This window comes from Trachypithecus francoisi, unplaced genomic scaffold (assembly GCF_009764315.1).
Source record: "Trachypithecus francoisi isolate TF-2019V2 unplaced genomic scaffold, Tfra_2.0 Contig00131, whole genome shotgun sequence".
Taxonomy (NCBI): domain Eukaryota; kingdom Metazoa; phylum Chordata; class Mammalia; order Primates; family Cercopithecidae; genus Trachypithecus; species Trachypithecus francoisi.
Genome location: NW_022680483.1, coordinates 361,612 through 385,405, shown reverse-complemented (window position 1 = coordinate 385,405; position 23,794 = coordinate 361,612). Strand labels below are relative to the sequence as shown.

At 40.3% G+C, this 23,794-nt stretch overlaps 1 protein-coding gene across 1 annotated transcript; it reads right to left on the bottom strand.

Moving 5' to 3' along the window:
- Window positions 1-6,359: 6,359 nt before the first annotated feature.
- On the bottom strand, window positions 6,360-23,234 carry LOC117062266 (ATP-dependent RNA helicase DDX3Y-like). Its single transcript, XM_033175622.1, is given in 18 exon segments — window positions 6,360-8,809; window positions 9,322-9,455; window positions 9,806-9,959; window positions 10,528-10,645; window positions 10,724-10,905; window positions 11,151-11,201; window positions 11,204-11,294; window positions 11,402-11,546; window positions 12,294-12,454; window positions 12,539-12,637; window positions 12,860-12,945; window positions 13,665-13,800; window positions 14,425-14,524; window positions 14,605-14,760; window positions 15,521-15,650; window positions 18,131-18,178; window positions 20,427-20,487; window positions 23,040-23,234. Coding segments are annotated over 18 exon segments (1,977 nt in total). The 5' UTR covers window positions 23,085-23,234; the 3' UTR covers window positions 6,360-8,729.
- Window positions 23,235-23,794: the final 560 nt, after the last annotated feature.

Sequence of the window (23,794 nt, the reverse complement as noted above, 5' to 3'; positions counted from 1 at the left end):
GTGAACTGATTTTTCCTGTGGGCTAGGGAAAGAACCCCATGATATAGAAAGCCCTCTGCCCTTGCGATAAGGCAGAAGGTCTTATTGAGCTGATTAACACAAGCTGCCTGCATACTGTAACACATGCCCACTGGAGCTTCAGAAGCTGTAAACACTCAGTCCTAGACACTGACATGGGGCTGGACCCCACACTCCCCACAATCTGCCCGTCTCCATTCTCCCACTATGGGTTTGAGCTGTGTGACACTGAAGAGGACCACTCCCCGAGTGTTACACCCTGACAGGGATAAGGGAACTTTTCCTGTTTCAACTGGGGGCTCATCTGGGATCCCAGAAGGTGAGAGCAAATGTGAAACTGTCAGATCTGCCTCTTTTCCAAAACGCTGTGACCTCCCTTTCCTGCAGATAAAACGATGTTTCAAGATTTAACTTCCCTAACCAGGCTGGTCAAAACCCCAGCTTTGTCTCTTCTCTCTCTCATGGTTTGAAATGGCTATTATCTCTTCGTTTATAATGTTAAAAGAGTTTTGCTACAGGCCGCGGCAGTGCTTAGCTGCCAAAGTGCAAATCAGACAAATTGTTCTTAGAGGTGCCATCTCTGCCTCCACCCTGACAGGTGCAGACACACGCAGCTCAGGGAACCTCCCCTTTCGCCTCCCAGCTCAGGCACCTAGACTTGTTCACAGCTTGCAAAGGCTGTGCTTAACAGCCACCAGCTGAGGTAGGTGACAGAAAACCCCAGTGGTAGCCGGGACCTCACAGAGCTGGCAGGTGGGTAGTTCTGGCCTGTCATGCCAACAGAACCTTTCTTCCCCTGGCCAAGGAAGTCAACACAGCCTGAATCTGGGAAAGGACACAAGGATTAAAGAGAACAACTTGCACTGAGCAAGGAGTTCTTTCCCCAGGACATCCCCCTTTTGACCCTTAAACTGTTTTTTCCATTTTTTTCCTTTTCTAAGTGAGAGGACTCCCTCTTCCCAACACTATTTCTGATAGGGAAGTTAACAAAGGAACATCCCTTGCTGGCTAATAACTGCAAATTCAGCAGCACTCATTTGAGACACTAAACAGAAACAGTCTCTGGAATACTTTTTCAGCCCCAATCCTGATTCTGAGCTTCAGGCTGAGAACTTAGAAAGACCAGGTTGGAGGGATTCAAAGCCAGGCAACAGGCACAATGTAAATAGGGAGGACCAATTCCTGTAGACTAAACCCTCAACCCATGGAAGGAGGTCATACTCCATGGCATAAACAGGCCCAGGGAACTCAAAGTTTCCTAACAGCAGGGAGAAAGGCAGGCAGAGGTGAGGGTGATTAATTCCTATTCTCCAGGTTTTCCCTGATTCATGGGTACACACCACATTGGTACCTATGGCCAGCAATTGCCAAGGTCTCTGAGACTCAGGGATGAGAGGTGAAAGGAAAGGGAAGGCGCTAGCTTTCTTTCTCCATCACACCGAGTTTTTGCTTCAGCAAAACCAACGAAAGGAAATAAGAAATGTCTCTATTTCCTGTCTTTCAGAATGGGCAACCAGTTCTCTTCACCAACCCAGTTTCTATTCCTCTGCAGTGTGTCCTGAACCATTGAGACTGCTTTGACCCCCAGAATCTGGAGGAAAAATGCCTCATATCCCTTTGCACAAAGGTTTGGACAAATCATAAAGGACTGGGTTGGCCCCAAGAAGGAACTACTCACCTCTACTATCCAACAGTTGGAACTTTTTTGTACACGTGAGGACATATAGTCTGGGGCCCCACATATGCAGGCTTTCTATACCTTGCGAGGCAATCCAAACTTTGCCAACAGTGTAGGATTGATCGCCATCTCAGGGAAGGCTGGAAGGGACAAGCCCAAGGAATTAAAGATCTGAGTCCCAGAAGCACCCTCTGCAGAGAAGCCACCTCCCTCCAGTTCTGCTCCTTTGGGTATACACCAACCTCCCTACCCAACTTCAGCCTCTCACTTGCCCCCTGCTAGAAATCCTTCCACTAAACAAGCCCCAGTCCCACTCTTGCCTCTCCAACAAATGTCTAGTGAATTTGGCCACATTAAGGTCCAGGTCCCCTTCTCCCTATAAAACTTAAAGCCAATTTTCAGAATTTCACCCAAATATTTGAACTCTCCTGGACAGACGTTATGTTACTTTGGAATCAGATCCTGATGGACAGTGAGAAGCAGGCTGCTCTGCAAGCAGCAGAGAGATTTGGGGATGACCTTTGCATCACATATAGCGTCAGGGAAGGAAGCAAATATCCAACTCTAAGAAAAGCAGTATCAGTGAATGACCCTAAAGAGGATCCCAGGGATGAGATGGGAGACTGGAAGAGGAGATACTTTCCAGTATGCATAATGGAAGTCTTACACAGGATGAAGACCAAGCCTCTCAGTTATGCTAAGTTGTCCATGACTGACCAGGGATTTGATGAAAATCCCACTGCCTTCTTGGAAAGGCTGAGAGAGGCCTTGGTAAAGCACACCTATCTCCTGATTCAATCAAGGGACAGCTAATCCTAAGGATAAATTTGTAACTCAGGCAGCCCCTGATACTAGGAGGAAGTTAGAGAAACAGTCCCTGGAGCCAGGTAGTACATTAGAGGTCCTCCTGACCTCGTGATTTCCAGGCAGGGTATACTTGTTAATTGCTAAAGATATGGCTGCAATAGCTACCTCTCTTATAAAGTTTAACTGACCCTATTCAAGATTTAATTTCTTTCACCAGGGTAAAACAGCTTAGGATACAATGTTGTTAGTATATTTCTTTCCTTTTTTTTGAGACGGAGTCTTGCTCTGTTGCCCAGGCTGGAGTGCAGTAGCTGGATCTCAGTTCACTGCAAGCTCCGCCTCCCAGTTTTACACCATTCTGCTGCCTCAGCCTCCTCAGTAGCTGGAACTACAGGTGCCTACCACCTCTCCCAGCTAGTTTTTTGTAATTTTTAGTAGAGACGGGATTTCACCATGTTAGCCAGATGGTCTCGATCTCCTGACCTCGTGATCCGCCTATCTCGGCCTCCCAAAGTGCTAGGATTACAGACTTGAGCCATTGTGTCCGGCCCATCTCTGTAATTTTTGGCACTAAATTTTTCCTTGTATAATACACATGTAACCCATGCATACTCAACCTTACAAAAATTTTTTTCTCTCTCACACACATAGATGCCATCAAACTCCAAACAGGCAGGCAACCAGAGCCTCAGACAATGTGAAGCTTCAGACCAACGTCTGGGAGGAAATGACTGCTCTTTTCCCAAAAATGTTGGGAAATGTTGCATTTTTCCAAGACCATCCTGGCCTCCCATACACCCCCATCCCGTGCCTATAAAAACCCCCAAGACCATACTGGGCACACACACAAACAGCTGGACATCAAGAGAAATACGCTGGCAGAACACACAGATGGCAACAAACCACTGACAGCGGAATGACATGGATGCTGAGGTAAATTCGGTAGATAGGGGTCAAAGGAGAGCCCAGGCACTGAGCAGCCTGACTCCAAGAAAGACTACGTTTCCACTCCATTCCCTTTCTGGCTCCCTATCCACTTAACTGAGAGCTACTTCCACCACTCAATAAAACCTTGCATTCATTCTCCAAGCCTGCATGTGATCTGATTTTTCTGGTACACCAGGGCAAGAATCCAGGACACAGAAAGCCCTCTGTCCTTGCAATAAGGTAGACGGTCTGAGCTGATCAGCACAAGCTGCCTGCAGATGGCAAAACCTAGAGAGCACACTGTAGCACACGCCCACTGGGCTTTGAGAGCTGTACACAACGGGTCACAGTCTACACTCACCAAGATCTGCTGTCTGCCTGCTCCTCCTAAGATCTGGAGCTGCGGGACACTTAAGAACTGAGCCACTCCCCAGTCACATACCCTGTGAGGGGGATACAGCAACTTTTCCTATTTCAAATACATAGTATCTCATTATAGCAATCTATTCATCCCTTCCTTGCACCTATTGTGAATACGCTCATCTTTGTAAACATATTCAATGATTGTCTTTGAAGTTCTAAAAGAGCTCATTTTTCATAGAGAACTGCTACATAGTATACATCAATACCATTTCAAGTTCACATTTTCTTGCAGGACAGACTTAACTTTTCTCTTGACTGCTGTACAGATGTACTCATTTCATTTGTCCAATAGAAATGAGATCATTCCAGCTATACTTCCTGCCATGGACCTCAGTTCCCAACTGATCAATATTCTCTGAATCTAAACTCATACTTCTAAAAACGGGCATTAGACTACTGTGGTCTTCAAAGGACAAATACACATACTTGGGTGCAAACACACACACATTCAATTTCTCAGCCCTAGGTCCCAGAAAAGACAGATACAATGATTTAGTGCAAAATCACACCTAAAAATGGCCTGAGCAAGAGGGAAGGAAATGGGAGACCATTTCCATCAGTAGAAAAAGTTACCGTAATTTGGTCACTATTTGGCTGATTCACTGCAGAATTTCCATAGTATGTGTTCTACAAATATTTACTAATCTTCAAACATCAATAGTAAATTGTTAACTAAACTGTGCTACCATCAACCAACCTGAACAACTTGATAATTGCAAATCCAATTTTACCTACATTTTATCTTTTATCCAGAGATAGCATTTCCCAAAAATCAGATCATTACTAAGTATGCCTGTAACTAATAAGGACAAATTCTTTTTAACTGCATGAACCTCAACACAGCTCAAGTGTTAATCTTTAGTCATCCCGATGATAAATACAAATTAAAAGTTAAGATAATAACATACCTAAATATATAAGGTGTGCAAGAAACCAAGTAATGGTGAGAATGTAGAGCAACCAGAAATGACCTGCAACAAAGTGCAAAATGGCGTTAAGAACTTCTGAAAACCAGTAGTATCTACTGAAAACACGTAGGACAAGAGCACTGGCATTTACCAAAATCATGAGAAGTTTGTTGCCGCTGGGCATGGTAGCTCACACTTGTAATCCCCGCACTTTGGTAGGCCAAGGCGGGCGATCACGAGGTCGGGAGATCAAGACCACCCTGGACAGTGAACCCCATCTCTACCAAAAATACAAAAAATTAGCCGTTAGCCGGTCACGTGGCGGGTGCCTGTGGTCCCACCTACTCAGGAGGCAGAGACAGGAGAAAGGCATGAACCTGGGAGGCGGAGCTTGCAGTGAGCTGAGATCATGCCCATGCACTCCAGCCTGGGGCACAGAGCAAGACTCCATCTTTAAAAAAAAAAGTTTGTTGCTGCTGCTACAAACTAGAAATTAGGTGCTATTTACACAACAGGATTCCACACAGCAATCAGAATGTTACAATTCTAAGTAATAATGTAATTTCATCTCACAAACATAACACTTAAGTGCAAGAAGTAACAACAAAATAAACTGTAGATTTCCTTTACACCAAGATTATCAGACTAAAGCTTATGTGTGCTGTTTAAAGAATAGTGCTTATCCTTCGCAGTTTGAGGCTGGTTGCCAAAAGGGGACACAAAGGGACACTGAGGTTCTTGACTTCCTTAAAAAGACCTATTTCAGGCCGGGCGCGGTGGCTCAAGCCTATAATCCTAGCACTTTGGGAGGCCGAGACGGGTGGATCACGAGGTCAGGAGATCGAGACCATCCTGACTAACATGGTGACACCCCGTCTCTACTAAAAAATACAAAAAAAAACTAGCCGGGCGAGGTGGCGGGCGCCTGTAGTCCCAGCCACTCGGGAGGCTGAGGCAGGAGAATGACATGAACCTGGGAGGCAGAGCTTGCAGTGAGCTGAGATCCAGCCACTGCACTCCAGCCTGGGCAACAGAGCAAGACTCCGTCTCAAAAAAAAAAAAAAAAGACCTATTTCAAACATGCAACATTAGATCAGTTTGCCTATCATGTTTGTTAACTGGCACTAACTGCTGCAATGCATTAATGGGATTGTCAGCCACCAGAAAAAAGAAGTTGGACAAAAGGTGTGTATGTGATTCTCAGCTATCAATAACCTACTCCAATTAACTCTTGACCTTTTACAATCAAAAAGTAATTTGTTGGGCAACTTTTTACCCAATTCATTCTTAGTTCAGCCATCTTTCACATCAAAAATGCTTAAAACCACCACCACACTCATATTAAGTTGCTTAGACCAAAATGCAATACATGCTGCATGTATAGACCTTTTAGTTTTCCATCAGAATACAAATCCTGCCTCTGTACTCCAACCTTCTACCACCTTCACATCATTTATTCAAACATGTAAGGCAAAGTACTTCCAGCCTCAGGGCGTATTTTGCAAACAGCTTTGGTAGTCAAGAAATCAGATTTCCAGTCTTCAGGTTAAGAGAACAAGTTCATCTTCATGTCAACATTAAGCTACAAGTGACAGCAAAAAAGATTTTTGAACTTTTTATTTTAGTAAAATCGGAATAAACAGAGCACATGCCAGCATCTAAAACTAATACAATAAGCAATTACTAAAATTTTACAGTGACTCGAGGTTCAACGGTTACATTCAGCAATTCCATTCTTTACTAAAAATACTGCTGGCTGATAAAACTGAATGTAAGTCACTGAAAAAATAACCACGTTTGAAGGACTGTAAATATGCCAGACAATCACCGAAGATCAAACAAAACAAAACAAAACATATAACAAGACTCAGAAAACTATTGTGGATGTGGACAATTCCTATCCGCGTTCAGAAGTGTTTCATTAATATCTTAAGACAAGTATATCAAAACCTTGGCATGTTTTAGTTTCAAGTTGACAATTTTGTCTTTAATTCTGTCAGAAAATTACAGCTACATTGCCAATGCCGGGTCTGCTTAATTTGACTCAAGTTTAATAGGACTTAACATTAAAAGCTCACACTACCCCGAAATATATTATTTCACATATGATGACATTCAACATTCAAGTGCCAGTGTTTTTTTGTACTGTCTTTTGGTCAAGTTTCTTTAAACTTTCAAAGAATCATTTTTAGGCTTACAAAAATAATATTTGTCAAAATGTTCAATAAATATTACACAACTAGCAGCAAAAAGTATCTAAAATCTGTTGTGTGCAAATAGTTTTCTTCTCAACTACCATTCCATGGTCCCCAATAAAATTTTAGGATCTACTGCTTCACTGGCTGCATTCAACAATCTCCAAGAGACAAAATAAGATTGGAAGGTCAAGGACACGCACACAAGACATATATATATATATATAAAATTCTCTGAATGTGCAATAAAATAAGTACTTTGTAAAAAGTTACGGGAGAAATGTACAAGAGTCTAAATCTATACTAATTGAAATAGCACCTTAACAAATGACCTCAATACTGTCAAGTGCACCTACTTGTAAGTTTTAGAACAAGGCACAATACACTTGAAAATCTATTGCACTTTAAGAAATTTTTGCCAACTTCTTATGCCACTGAAAAGATTTGTTTTTAAAGATCATTGCATTCTGGCCACAAAATCAGTACAGAATTCCAAGTGGGAGAGGCATTTTTAGTGGTGGACAATCATCTTTGGCCAAATTTAGCACAAGAGACTATAAATACCATGGAAACCTATGCAACTAAAATACACTAAAGCTGCACATATAGCACACACACCTTGTGCAGTTTAGTACATATTTGCAACCTGTGTGACTTCAAGAATTTGTTAGTCTTGAAATCTACAAGTGTAAGTCTACAAGTGTAAGCCATTTTAACACTTCAATGCAGCTTTAACAGCGCAATATGAATCTACATTAAATTAAAGCCTGCTGCATAATCCTTCCTGTTTAAACACTTCTTGACCAAAAAACATCAACACTAGCATGCATAAAAGACCAGAATCCAACCAGGCCTATAGTGAGGGCTGGTCACTGCCATGGTCAGCCATTCTAACATTTCAAATTTTTATAGCAGGCATTAAAAAAAATAATGAAATCTCCCCCATTGTATCAAAGCTTTAAATCTTTCCTGTGATAGTTTGCCCACAGTTGCCTAGCTTAGAATAAACTCCCTGAACATTAAATGAGAAATTGCTGTATTTACTTAAATTAACCTAAAACAGCTCTTTCAAAAATATTAATGGGTATATTGATACATTCCACCTCGTCATGACTGGAATGGCTTGAAGAGTGTAAGTTTCTAAGTGCCTATCCAGGATAGAGTGAGCAAGTCAGAATTTTAGTACAGGTTGGCCAAATAAAAAACTATGCTTTAATGCTTTAAGATGTTCTCCCAACCCCCAAGTATGCAAAAATCAAACAGTCCTAACGCAGGCTACTGCCCAAGTTTTTTTTCCTTTTGATAGTTTTGGATGAATTGATGATTCCTGTTAAAGTTGTATCATACCTGTGTGCCAAGGTTTGATTTTAGGCCAAGTTTAGTAAATTTATTTTTGTCAAAACAATTGGTATCGTGAGCATTACTGAGCCAACAGGATATCAAAGTAATAAGTTGTCTAAAGTTAAAGTCACAGTACGTTAACAAACGAACGATCCTCAGTCACAAAATTATAAATGCAGTTTGGGGTGGGAATAAAGCAGGAGGGGAAGAGTTAAATCCAAACTATAGCAATCACATCTTCAAACCAATTTCTGAATAGGGTTGCTATTTATTCATTTTTCTTCTTGTGACTTTGAGCTCCCTTGAATTATCAGGAGAATCATAGCTGGTAATGTACTGCAAGTTCTTGAAGCTACACAATACAGCCTGGCTAAGTTACATGTGGTTTCCATATTAGCTTGTTTGTAAGGGTGACTTTGCTGCAAAGCAGATTCAGTTGCCCCACCAGTCAACCCCCTGGGAGTTATAATTTCCTCCATATCCATCACTATTGTAGAAGCCTCCATAGCCACCTATCAAGAAAAATGTTTAGAAAGAAATTAAGTCATCCATTAATACCTTTTTTTCTCAAGTACTTTTAACATAAAACCAGTAAAAGAAATGTAGTGTTGGATTTTTGTGTCCCTCAGAAATCAAATTTCCCCAATAAATTATGCTTTGAAAAAGAGAACTCGTAAGAAAAACAAAGAGCCCAGGCCAGGCACGGTGGCTCAAGCCTGTAATACCAGCCCTTTGGGAGGCCAAGGTGGGTGGATCATGGGGTCACGAGGTAGAGACCAGCCTGGCCAATATGGTGAAACCCCATCTCTACTAAAAATACTAAAAATGAGCTGGGCATGTTGCCATGCAACTGTAATCCCAGCTACTTAAGAGGCTGAGGCAGGACAGTTACTTCCAGTGAGCTGAAATCAGGTCACTGCACTCCAGCTTAAGTGACAGCATGGCACTCCATCTCAAAAAAAAAAGAAAAAAAAAAGGAGAAAAACAAAAAGCCCTTCCTAAAAGAAAAATTAACATTAATTACCTCCACCAAATCCTCTGATGTTGCCGTAACCACCTCCACCACTGCGGCTGCTGCTTCCACGACTACTACTAAAGCCAGAACTGCTGGAACCACTACTCTGTCGATAGTCTCTGGCACCAAATCCTCCACTGAATCTATTATTGTAAGCAAAAATATGCCATGGCAGTGTATAAGTATAAAGTTCAATTAAATTGAAAATTCCTGCTTCAGCTTTGCAATTCCCAATTTGATTTTTCAGTTCAATTTCATCGTGTTCCAATGGGAATCATGCCATTAACGTCCCAACGTGTTCTAACAGTGTTTCTCAAGGACTCAGCAGTGACGAACTGACACTTAATTCCTTGTCACCCTTTCTAATAATCATCCCTTGCCCAAAATGTGTATTATTGTTAAAAGTAACTGTTTAACACTTTTAAGTTAACTGTGAAAGCTTCTTGCCCTAGTAAGTAAAAACAAGAGTGAAGGCTCAAAAAACAGTGTGTACCTTTTAGAACGTCCACGACTGCCACCCTTGTAGTGGTGTTCATAAGCCATATTTTCCAACCAAGAAGGCACTTCTTGTTTAGCTTCTACAAGAAGATCCAACAAATCCTTTGTAATATTCATATTTTTTTCATTAAAGAATGAGGTGGCAAGGCCTAAAGTGTTCAAAAAAAGCTCATGAAGTTTCCATAAAATAGTGGGGTATTCTTATATACCTACATAAAATATAGTAAGAAACTAAAATATGATACAATTTGTAATATAACCACATCAAAGAAACTGGAAGAAAAAAACTTTTACTTGGCTGATTAATATAAAATTTTTCCTCAGAAGTAAGGGTTCTATTTTTAAGATTCTGTGTCAAATCTCGGCTGTATGCACCATAATTTAAAAAAATGAAACTGTCGGCTGGGCATGGTGGCTCACGCCTGTAATCCCAGCACTTTGGAAGGCCCAAGGCAGGCAGATCATGAGGTCAGGAGATCGAGACTATCCTGGCTAACATGTTGAAACCCCATCTCTACTAAAGACACAAAAAATTAGCTAGGCGTGGTGACGGGCGCCTGTAGTCCCAGCTACTTGGGAGGCTGAGGCAGGAGAAAGGCGTGAAACTGGGAGGCGGAGCTTGCAGTGAGCTGAGATCTGGCCACTGCACTCCAGCCTGGGCAACAGAGCGAGACTCCGTCTCAAAAAAAAAGAAACTGTCTTTAACAAACTCCTTACCCAGGTTTCCTACACGTCCTGTACGGCCAATACGATGAACATATTCTTCAATATCACTTGGCAAATCAAAATTGATAACATGTCTCACATTTGAAATGTCTAGTCCTCGTGCTGCCACCTGAAAAATAACTTTTATTAAAAAAAAAAAAAAACAAGCACTATACACATGATTAATTAGAAAATAAAATATACATACAGCTGTAGCCACTAGAATTGGGCTTTTCCCTGAGCGAAACTGGTGAAGGGCCTCCTCTCGATCTCTCTGTGACCGGTCTCCATGAATACTGGTACAGGCATATCCTTCATGGTATAAGAAATCCTCCAGGGAATCTGCTCCCTTTTTGGTCTCCACAAACACTAAAGTCAGCGAATCCCTTCCTGAAAAATTGTAAGGCTTTGTGTTCTCATAGGGAATTAGCATTACTACTTAATCTAAATTATTAACTGACTTAATTCTAGTCCTCGTGCTAGAATAAATCTTGGAAGCATGCAAACAGAGCCAGTTAATGTAAGCACTGTCTTAGCCATGTTTAGAAAGAGGAGAAAAGACAGGGGGAAAGGCCAGAAAATAGGTAAAGAGATTCTCTTTACATGTAACTGACTATTCTTATTCATAATTTTACCTGTTGCACCTAACAGGTCCAGCAAAAATGACCGTTTATCTAAGTCTTCCACCAAACTACTTTCTGTGTGATGTTCTCAGAGGTAGAGCCTACTCTGCCTACAGCCAAAAAGATATATTCATCCAAAAAGTCACGAGCAAGCATCTGAAACGTGAGAAAAATACTCAATTACCTATTTTAATACATAAATTATCTGAATATAATGAATAAACACAAATGTTCTGAATAAAAGTTCAAACATCAAATAGTACCTGTATTTCCTTAGGAAAAGTAGCACTAAACATCATGGTGTGACGAATGCCCTTTGGTGGCATAGTGTCTTGTTCAACTATACGACGTATCTGAGGTTCAAATCCCATATCCAGCATCCTATCAGCTTCATCCAACACTAAGTACCTATTAGAAAATCCCTCAGTTGATACTGGATCATTAGATCTGAGAAACTACTATATATAGTTGTGTAATTAATTACACTCATATAGTCAAATAGTAATATCGCAGTGTCACAATTTGACACATATTCAACAAATGCATATATACATACAGACACACACACACACACACAAAATCATGAGATAAAAAGCTCAAGGTGACAACCAAATTACCCAGGCTGATTGTTAAAATGAAGCTCAGCCTCAATTAAAATTTCACTTACTCTTTTTTTTTTTTTTTTTTTTGAGACGGAGTCTCGCTCTGCCGCCCAGGCTGGATTGCTGTGGCCGGATCTCAGCTCACTGCAAGCTCCGCCTCCCGGGTTCACGCCATTCTCCTGCCTCAGCCTCCCGAGTAGCTGGGACTACATGCGCCCGCCACCTCGCCCGGCTAATTTTTTTGTATTTTTTAGTAGAGACGGGGTTCCACCGTGTTAGCCAGGATGGTCTCGATCTCCTGACCTCGTGATCCGCCCGTCTCGGCCTCCCAAAGCGCTGGGATTACAGGCTTGAGCCACCACGCCCGGCCAATTTCACTTACTCTTTAACAAAAGCATTAACTGTAATTTTCAAAACTATATAGAAAATTAAATCATTAAACCAGTACTAGTAAAATACAACAAGAGTAATCAACTTTAAATACAAAAATAGTTCATTTTTGTATAAAATGTATATACATTTTGTATAAAATGAAATATAAAAACTGACATACTTGCAGAAGTCTAATCCAATCTTTCCTCTTTCCATCATATCCACTAGACGTCCTGGAGTGGCTACTAACAAGTGGCATCCACGTTCTAAGTCCCGAATCTGCTGACCAATATCAGCACCACCATAAACTACACAAGGACGAACTCTAGATCGGTAGGAAAACTATAAGCAAAGAACATGTCAGTGGCTATAAAAACATCATTTGATAAATCAGAAAAGCAATAATCAGTAAAATGAGTACTTTACTTTTCTGGCTTCCTCATAGATCTGTACAGCCAATTCTCTTGTTGGGGCTAAAACCAAGGATATTGGGTATTGTTTGCGGCGCCCATACCTTCCATTTTCCTAAAAAATAAATATAATTTAAAATTTTAAAACCCAAAATTTTATTTGTAAAAATTCACTTTCTCTTTATAATTTACAGATTACATCTATAAACTTATTTTCAGTGGGTGAACGGGGTAAAAAAAATGAAAATAAGGTATATTTGGCATTGGTTAGAAAAGTCAACAGGGCTTTACAAAGCTTTATAAAACAAAATGTCTTATTTTATAACAAAACCTTTACCTTCACAGCCTTCAAGGCTTCTCCTGGACCATCTGTATATATCTGACTCAGTATAGGTAAAAGAAATGCTGCAGTTTTCCCAGATCCTGAAAACAAAACAATGACTTATCATTTCTGAATATTAATAGATGACAAAGTGTTCTAAATGCCCTTGAAATGTGAGAAAAGTTTTCTTACTTTATTTCCAATTTTCTAGGAAGTTACAGTAAATTTATATGGCAAACCTAAGATTGTAAAGTGACTACTGTGCTTTATCTTTAAACAACGCATTTTAATTTGAACAAAACACAAACATTTTTCTGAAAAGTAGCATCAACTTTCAGTTCAATATTTCTTTGTCATCACTGTATACTATTGGAATGTAAAGCAGGGGTCAGTAAACTTTCTGTAAAGGGTTACACAGCTCTTGCAGGCCAGTCTCTGTGCCGCATCTCTGGCTAATCTCTACAGCTACAAATGTAACAAATGAGTATGGCTATATCTGAACATAGCTACTGAAAAATAAGTAAGTGCTAGGTTTGACCTGAAGAATGCAGTTTGCTAACTCCTGTGGAGTTAAATGCAAAATACGCAATTCTATTTCTTAAATAAGAATTCGCCATAAGCTTCCTCAAGATATCCAGATGAAAACACTAGTTTCATCCCAAGGATCCAAAGGTAGACACAAAAAGACACATCCCGAGCTAATCTTTACCTATCTCAAATGCTAAACATAGGATTCAGACATCCCTTCACAGAACATACTACTTTTAAAGTAAGTCCAATCAGGTATTCTTAACTTTTACTTTGTATCAAGTAAGCTTACCTGTTTGGGCACAAGCCATTAAGTCTCTTTTTCCCTTAATAATAGGAATGGCATGTTTTTGCACTGGAGTAGGGCGAGTATAGCGAGTAAGTTCAATGTTCCCCATGATAATTTCTCCCATGTCAATATCGTTAAACTGCCAAGAAATTTAGCCAGGTTAATCAAACACAAGTAAATATAGAAGTAAACATAGCAGGCATAAAACGCTGTATCTGTTGCAATTTCTGTTTTATACTAACATATTAATGGAAGTAACCAACTGTCTGATTTGGTTTACAGATGCTATGATTTCAGTAAAAGATTCACGGCATTTCTTAAGAAAATGCCTGGGTCTGTTCTACACTGAAAGAAGTATTTGGAGGCCGGGCACAGTGGCGGATGCCTGTAGTCCCAGGACTTTGGGAGGTTAAGGCCTGAAGATCACTTGAAATCAGGAATTTGAGGCCAGCCTGGCCAACATGGTGAAGCTGTCTCTACTATAAATACAAAAATGGGCTGGGTGTGGTAATGTGCACCTGTAGTCCCAGCTACTTAACAGGTTGACGTGGGAGAATGGCTTGAACCCAGAAAGTGGAGGATGCAGCAAGCTGAGATCATACCACTGCACTCCAGCCTGCGTGACAGAGCAAGACTGTCTCAAAAAAAAAAAAAAAAAATTGGATGCTTTTAATTCTAAGATTATTCTTAATAATGACATTAATTTTTTACATAATCCAATGGGTCTGCATTAATAACTTTAAAGGTCAAACAAAACTCTTACATTTTCAATATGTGGAGGACAGTTACTGCCGGTTGCCTCTACTGGTATATCATCATATTTCTCAAAGTTAATCCCCGTGTTTCCTCCAGAAAACAGTTCTCTGAAATTAAAAAATTATTACATATATGTTATACTAAGCAATAAATTTCGTAACAATTAACATAAATTTCAAAAACTTACTGCTCCAAGCGTTCACTTGGTGGAAGTGGTTTTGACCAATCATCTTCATCTGACTTGTCACACCACCGACTGTGTCCACTCCGTTCAAATCGGCCAAAGCCAGTTCTGTCACGATTGCCAATACCATCATAGTCACTCCGTCCACGATCATCATATCTGAATGGCACAAGCAATCGCAAGTACACGATTTAGCCAATGTTAAATTATCATCTCTCTAGAAATGTACTCGGGTTATCAGTACATTTGCTCACTAACTGAGCAAAACCATCCTTCAAAGATACCAGCAATTCAATATTTGTTTCTCATGTGAAGTAAGGTCCCCTAACTTTAACCAGTACTGATGTGTAATTTATGTCTTCATTTTAAGAAAATTATAAAAATTTTTATAAAACTCACAGCTTAGATCTCACATGCTAAGAATTAGGTTTTCAGATACTTATAACTAGTACATACTTTATATCTTCATTTAAAATAGTATCATCTAAATATATTTACTGATAGGAAAGCAGGAATAACACTTGAGTTTTTCCTTTATATAGAAGTAGACATGTGAGAAGAAAACATTTTTAGAGTTTTATTCCTATTTGTGAAAAACAGAAGACAGGATTAAATACAGCTATTAGGTTTTTAAGATCGACTTATACATCAAAAATGAAGTGTTTAAAGCTGTCACAGACAACCTGTATCATTTAAGTTGAAACAGATTTCACTGTGTCATATACCATATTCATCTAATTTAAAAAGTTAATTTTAGTAAAGACCTCTTACTGCTAACAAAACAATGAGTAAACCAACATTCTGCTTTAAATCCGTTAGTAGCCTGTCAAAGACATGCTTGATCAAAGTATGAAGAATGAGAACTTACCAATTAAGATTCCTAAATTGCTACTGTACAAACACACAAGCTGAGATTTACCTTCCCCTTGATCCACTTCCACGTTCACTGAAATAACCAGACTTTCCTCTAGAATCTCGAGACCCAAAACTGCTATATGCATCCTTATCTTTGCTGCAACTCCAACCTGAACTGTCTTTATCATGGAATCCTTCAATAAAAAAGTTAAAATTAGAAGGTGACAAGACTTTTACATAATTTGCATCTTTCCAAATATGAAGTCCTTCACATGTAGTCTTCCTTTATCTTATGGGACCAAAGGTCAACAGGTTCCATAAGCAGAATTTTTATTCTGAATAATACAGAAGGTGTTAAACCTAAACACTTAACATATGCTATATATAATACACATTTTGGGTAGGCCCAGCTAAACAAAAGATTACCTCAGGGACTGTGGGTTACCTAAAGAAAAGCTCAAACTAACAGAAGAGATCTACATAATCAGAATAAATATGTCAGATGTATTAAAACAGACATGCTTCACACCTGTAATCCCAGCACTTTGAGAGGATAAGGCAAGCGGATCACGAGGTCAGAAGATCGAGGTCATCCTGGCTAACACGGTGAAACCCTGTCTCTACTAAAAATACAAAAAAAATCAGCCAGGCGTGGTGGTGGGCACCTGTAACCCCAGTTACTCAGGAGACTGAGGCAGGAGAATGGCATGAACCCAGGAGGTGGAGCTTGCAGTGAGCTGAGATGGCACCACAGTACTCCAGCCTGGATGACACAACAAGACTCCATCTCAAAAAAAACTCCAACTCTATGCACTTTATGACCAAAAACTACTCATATGTAGTAGTATGTAGCAACTGTATGTAGCAAGCATCATGGTAAACAAGAACTCATCAACAAAGAACCTGGAGAAGGCAACTTGCTACCTATCAACATCAGTATAAACAGGACTAGTTAGTTGAGCATCTGAATGTATTTTTTTAAAATCTAGCTTTGTCTAGTAACATCAAAAACAAACAGATCAACTAAATGGAAACAGTCAATACAAAACAAGGAATTTCCATGTTGTCTACCTTGCTCCACCAGACCTCTAAGATAGCCTCAAATTCTAAAAGTCCAAAAGTAATTGTGTAATCTTAACATGCTCAGTGAGAATAAAGTATACTTGATTTAAAAAAAGAAAAAAAAAAAACGCTCTTTGTTGCCTATTTTCCAGGTCTACACACTGATAAAAAGAAAAATTAGGGCCGGGCGCGGTGGCTCAAGCCTGTAATCCCAGCACTTTGGGAGGCCGAGACGGGCAGATCACGAGGTCAGGAGATCGAGACCATCCTGGCTAACACGGTGAAACCCCGTCTCTACTAAAAATACAAAAACTAGCCGGGCGAGGTGGCGGGCGCCTGTAGTCCCAGCTACTCGGGAGGCTGAGGCAGGAGAATGGCGTAAACCCAGGAGGCGGAGCTTGCAGTGAGCTGAGATCCGGCCACTGCACTCCAGTCCGGGCGACAGAGCGAGACTCCGCCTCAAAAAAAAAAAAAAAAAAAAAAAAAAAAGAAAAATTAGAAGAATAAACTTGCTCCACAACCACACACTTGCTTAAGCTGAGGGCTTACCTAAACTCAAACATTTCAATAAATGCTTAAAGTTGCAAGTTAATAAAGTTATTTTCCCCTGCTTTTAAATATCCAGTATTAGACAAATGAATAATTGTACTTCCTAAATCTAGATCTATTGTACTAAATCCACTGTACTTCCCAGATTTAGGAAGTCAGATGTTTAAGGTCTCTTCCATCCCCCTAAATACTAAAATATTGCTAACTCTCAAGGCACTTAATAAACCTTGGATGCAATTCCAGCCAGATACAATACTAAGAATACCTGTGATAAAAGAAAATTCTGCAGTTATTCTGAAAAAAGAATATAATCATCAGCTAAGTGGTCTTCTGATAAACAGATGTATACAGAGGCCACAGACTAAATAGAGAAGTACAAACCCACTCCACACCCCTTTATTACCTTCTTTCCTTTTGGTTTTAAATACTTTTCCTGACCTTTCCTTCTCCTAGAATTTTTTTTGATGTATACGCAGCACTCAAAACATCACCCCAATTAAACTTTTCTGAATTACAAATTTAATAATAAACAATCCTAGGTGTTTTAATGCATTTCACGTAACACCTTTCAAATGAAGTCATTTAGGCTGAAACTAGACAATCTCACCAGCTTACTTACTGGATGTGGCCAAAAGTGGTAATCTTAACAACTAACTGTTAACTAGTTTGAAAAAAAAAAAAAAAAACCATTTTCACTGTGCCAACTTTTCGAGACAGCATCAAGCAGGACCTTATCACTACACAGTTTATATTACATAAGGCATTCCACAAATACACTGGTTTCAAATTTCAAAACATAAATGTTTACAAACAGATAAAGCACTATAGTTAACTATATAAAACCCAGATTTTTTGAGCTCAGTTTGCCAAAGGAAGCAAGAACTATGTATCATTCAACACTATATGAACTTTTCCAAAAACAGAAAATGCTAGTTCTTAAGGACAATCCAAAAGAGGCACAGGAGGGGACAAAAAACGTTTATAGACTTCTAAAGTTACTTTTTTCCCTAGGCTTTGATCAGCTGCTAAAGGTTAGGTCTACAAAGTTGCCTTAAAGACGTACCTTTAGATGCTTCTCTGTTCCTTAAGTGAGGAGGTACATAGCGCCCTTCTAAAAGAGAAAATGTGAAATTAGAAAGCCCATGACATCACCAAGATACTGCTTTTTTAGAAAATGTCTATTAAAAAATAGGTCCTGGAAAACAAACTTTTAAAACCTGTATTTTATACAATAAACTACTTTGCAAGATGAGGGGAAAAAATGCTTACTCTAAAATACATTGCAAAACCACATAAATTTCAGTAGCTAACAGTTGTTATTTAACAATCATGTTTTAAAAGGCTCTATTTCCAGTAACTGCTACATGAATCAACATTGATCATTAAACATGATCATTACTCCAATATAACAGCCTACTAGGAAAAAAAAAAAAGACTATGGACTATACTAAATTAACTAACCTGTAAGAGGCTTTTAAAAAATCTGTACTGGGCTGGGCACAGTGGCTCACGCTATAATCCCAGCACTTTCGGAGGCCAAGGTGGGCGGATCACGAAGTCAGGAAATCAGGACCATCCTGGTTAACCCGATGAAACCCCATCCCTACTAAAAAAAAATTCAAAAACTTAGCCAGGCATGGTGGTGGGCGCCTGTATTCCCAAATACTCAGGAAGATGAGGCAGGAGAATGGCATGAACTGGGAGGCATAGCTTGCAGAGAGTGGAGATCACGCCACTGCACTCCAGCCTGGGCAACAGAGCGAGATATGTCTCAAAAAAAAAAAAAAAAAAGAAAATCTGTACTGGTAAAATGATACCATAAAAACACATGAAAAGTTGGAAAGTGAAAATGATCTGGAAAACAAATCAAGGTTTTAAGTGAAATCAAGAGCCCAGTCTATGATTAAGAAGTAAAATAACTTACTAAGTAGATAGAAGTCTACTTAACTGACCACCTGATTTTCTTACTCAAAAATCCAAAAAATCCGAATTTGAAATAAATCTCTTACTTTTAGATTTAACTAAATATCCAAAACTGCCTCTACCAGTTAAATCTGTATAATGCTCATATAATGACAAAGCCTGAAATAAATTTATAAAACAAAGTGTTTCGTTTTGTTTTTTCAGAGCATACCAATTGCTTTCCTTGCTGAACAACAGGAAGAGACATGGACTCAAATCAGGAATACTACCAAATAATCACCAACCTTACCCTCCTATCCAAATACTAATCTCACGCAAACTTCCAAAAACAAATGAGACCAAGTGTTTCAAAAAGTATTTGTAACTAATTTCCTTTCAAAGAAATATAGCTAACCACATCACCTTAAAATCAGATGAGCTTGGTCTTATCACTGAATGTTAGGTCCTTCATGGGCAACAGCAGTAGATGTAGCACATAAATACACAGGTTTAATTTATTAGGTTTAACACAATGCAGGTCAATTCACAAGGATGGGGTTATAACCCATGCTGGGCCAGAAATGAATGGCACTGCTTTTCTAAAAATAGTGTGTATTACATTAAGGTCCTTGGTTTCTGGTTTGTTTTTTTTTTGAGTCAAGGTCTCTGTCGCCCATGCTGGAGTGCAGTGGCCTGATCGCAGCTCACTGAAGCCTCCAGTCTCCCAGGCTCAATCAAGCAAACTCTCCCATATGAGTAGCCGGGACTACACGAAGGTACCACCACGCCAGGCTAATTTTTCGTATTTTCAGTAGAGATACAGGTTTTGCGCCGGGCGCGGTGGCTCAAGCCTGTAATCCCAGCACTATGGGAGGCCGAGGCGGGCGGATCACGAGGTCAGGAGATCGAGACCATCCTGGCTAACACGGTGAAACACCGTCTCTACTAAAAATACAAAAAAAACTAGCCAGGGCGAGGTGGCGGGCGCCTGTAGTCCCAGCTACTCGGAGGCTGAGGCGGGAGAATGGCGGGAACCGGGAGGCGGAGCTTGCAGTGAGCCGAGATCGCGCCACTGCACTCCAGCCTGGGCGACACAGCGAGACTCCGTCTCAAAAAAAAAAAAAAAAAAAAAAAAAAAAAAGAGATACAGGTTTTGCCATGCTGCCCAAACTGGTCTCGAACTACTGGGCTCAACCGATCCACCAGCCTTGACCTCCCAAAATGCTGCAATTATAGGCCTGAGCCACCGCATCCCACCCACTAAGATTTTTCTTAAATTGCTTTAACTGAAAAATAACAAAACAGTGTATTCTATTACCCTGACGTACCAAAGTATCTCATATTGTTACATAGTCAAATTGAAGAGAAAAAAAAGGAAATTTAAAATTAACAAGTCCAATAAGATATTAATATTAAACTCAGATAAATATTCCATTCTTTAAAAAAGTTTTACTTACTGCTCGCTGTACTTGCTCCTCCACTCTGTTTTTCAGAGGAGTTCAGGTCCAGATTAGCAAGCTAGAAGAGATATCAATAGCTCACACGCTGATACACAAGAACAGATAACATCACAAAAGACGAATGAGACCTTCCAATCTTAACCTGTACCACACACTTAGCTACCATATCGGTCTGGCATTAGGTTTTAAAGATGCCTAAGTCTACCAGCCATGACAAATGCAAATGGCAGCACCTGAATACCAGCAGTTTCACAGTAATGAGTTCAAATTCATTAATTCAAAACAAATTTTAACAATTTTCCATAGTAAAAGCTTTCATAACTAAAAAAATTTACCACCAATTTCTCAATAACTTAAACATCCAATTTAGCTACAGTCATAATAGTGAAATGTTTCCAAAGACAGTGGTTTTCTTGATGTTCAAAACCTAGAAATAAATGGACATTAGAAGCATTTGAAGATTTCCTTAATTTCTCTTTGCCCTAAAGACTGTAAAACTATTTTTAATGCAGATAAATTCCTAAACATCGAAAGTTAAAATAAAAACCAACCTCACTATGTTTTCAGTACTATGCGGCTTTACACAGCTGTCATTTAATGTTTGATACTCTACGATGAAGATAGTAGCACTTATTTCTCCCTATCAAACTCGGAGGTCTTCGGTTACAAAGGTAAAAAGCGACAGACACATCTCGTACTAACGTTCCTAAAATGACATATGCAATCTCAATTCCTGCCTCCTTATACTGATGGATTTTAAAACTGTAGAAAAAAGGTTATTTCACTTTAAGGGCTTCAGCATAATACCTTACCTAGAACTACTCTGAAGCGGTGGGGGAAAAAAAACACGTACGTCAAAATAATTTTTTTCAAAAAACACGTTAAGACCAATGCCAAGAGCAACTTTTTCACCTCTTTGCACAAACTTTCTATGCCATAACATGCTTACATATATATTAAAAGCCAAGATACTATTACATTACATGAATCAGCAATTAAGACACTGTCTTCAACATTTTGCCTTCTGAATTTGGTTACTACTTAATTCTAGTGAACTAGAGAGCACAGTTTATCAGGAGTTAAACGGATGCCACGTACATAGAAACATGAATTCGTATTGCCCAGGCTCTTAATTTTCTATTTCTGTGGTCTATTTAACATTTAACATATTGTCAGTAAACAGAAGGCATTAGTATGTCGCCAGTGGAAAAACAACTTTCAAAGGCAGACCGCTAAATCCCTCAAACGACACCTAACAGCAAAATTTAAAATCATTTAGCATCACTAAGCTTTAATCACAAGTAAAAAGTTCGGGCAGTATTTTTTGGCTAAAAAAAAAAAAAATATATATATATATATATATATATTGCTCTTTTATTCAATTCTCTCCCCTAGACTTGGGAGGCACAAATGCAGGGATAATCTTGCAAACGACTGGAGTGCCAAATGTAAAAGCGCGGTAGGTTCCTGACACAGAAAACGACCTGAATAACACGCCCAGGCTCACGCCTCTGCCTCATCGCCCAGACTTTCAAAGTAAAGGATCAGTCCTTAATGGAGACAAAGTTACACCTGTATCAACATTCCTTCAGCGGTAACAAGAAAGTAAACCACAAATAACCTGTCCCGCCAATCAACATGCGGGGTTAATTTTCTACCGGACGACTTCTGCATGTATCGCCTAACGTAAAGGTACAATACTATACAAAAACCGCACAGCTCTCGGCTAGGCAGCTATCCAGTGACTGAATTAACTGAATTAAAAAAGGAGTATAGTGCAATGCTGGATTCCTAACCCTCCAGGTGTCTTTCCGCTGCCGTTCAATTTCCATTATTTCTACACGAGTCAAGCAAAGCACGCGGCAGCCATCCTTCCCTCCCTTCCACCATCCTTTCCGGTACTTCTGCGTCACAAAACTTTCCACACCGGAAGCCCGGTTTCGGCACGCTCAGCACCTAGGCAACGGTTATTCCGTCGCTAGGGGACCCCGCCAGAAACAAGATATAAGATACTTGTTTCATTGTGTTTTACATGCACTCCTCCTCAAGAACTCCACAGACCTGGTCCCTCTGCTGAAGGACCACACCGCTGCCCAGTCATACAATCGTATACAAGACTCTGGCCATTTGCCCGAGCAAAGACCATACTCTTTCCTCTCTCTACACACACTAGGTGGCCTGAATACACTTTGTTCTTAACAATGACACTTTTGCGAATACGTCAGGGGCGCCTGGTGAGGGCCTAACCTCTAGACATAAAAAATGGTCCCCTTTTACGAACCGCCTCCCTCTCCCGCCCTCTCTAATGGGTCCGTGGTCGCACATGCGCGTCTCCACGCTACCGCTCAGGCAAACACAAAAGCCGCCATTGCGTGCGGCCCAGTACTACACCAGAATACCACGTAACCACAACCATTAACGTTACTGCCATCGTCCGGTCTCCACCGTACGTGGTCTAATCATGGTCTCATGCAGTTTCTCTCCCATTTCTCTAGAGTCCCAGTCACATAACACACGAATCCAAAAGAGGCCAAACAAATATCAATTAGCAGTGCGCCACAAACCATTAAGCCAAGTAAAAGGAGCCTCGGTAGGCTTACTTTGACTCACCTGCTGGTCCAGTTCAGGGTCATTTTTCACCCCCACATGACTCATCCCTGAAGAGAAGCGAAAAATCGTATAGTCCACTGTAAGTGCGAGACCGAATAGCTGAGCTCTCACAAGGGAACTTCAGCTGTTAGGTACACTGGTTAGCCTACGCGGTAATATGGCCCCTCCCACACTATACGTCAGCACGCACGACGTGCGACCTCCTTGGCTCCACCCCTCCACCACCACCCAATCCCTTTATCGCTACCATTACTTCTGCCTAAATCGCGTTCGTTTAGTCATAAGATCGCGGCATTAAGTAGTCCCAACAACTCTCAAAATTCGCGAGATCTTTGCTATCCCCGCCCCCTCTCAGTGTCTCCGAATTCTAGGGATCTTGCAAGAAAGCGTATTTCGCCTTTTTCCACTTGGGGAACTCTTAAACACAGTGACAATCTACCGCTAACTCCCTCTCCCTCCTCCTTACCCACCCTCAACTTCCCTTCTTCCTTAAGCACTCTCTCTTCCCTTTTACTTTCGAGAATTGGAGGTTTTGTAAAATTTTTCCGTTCTAGCTAGCCGTCGCCTACCTTTGACAAGCTTCAGCGAAGCTGGAACTAGTCAAAAAACTCTCTGAAGCCAAGACAGATCAGGGTTACGGGATCCCAAGTGTCAGGCGCAGTGACCATTTTACGTGAGCGATCCACGGTGGTTTCAGTACAGTCCTCAGGTTACGGAGGTGAAAGAACAGGTCCGCAGTCGTTCCCTCTGCAGGA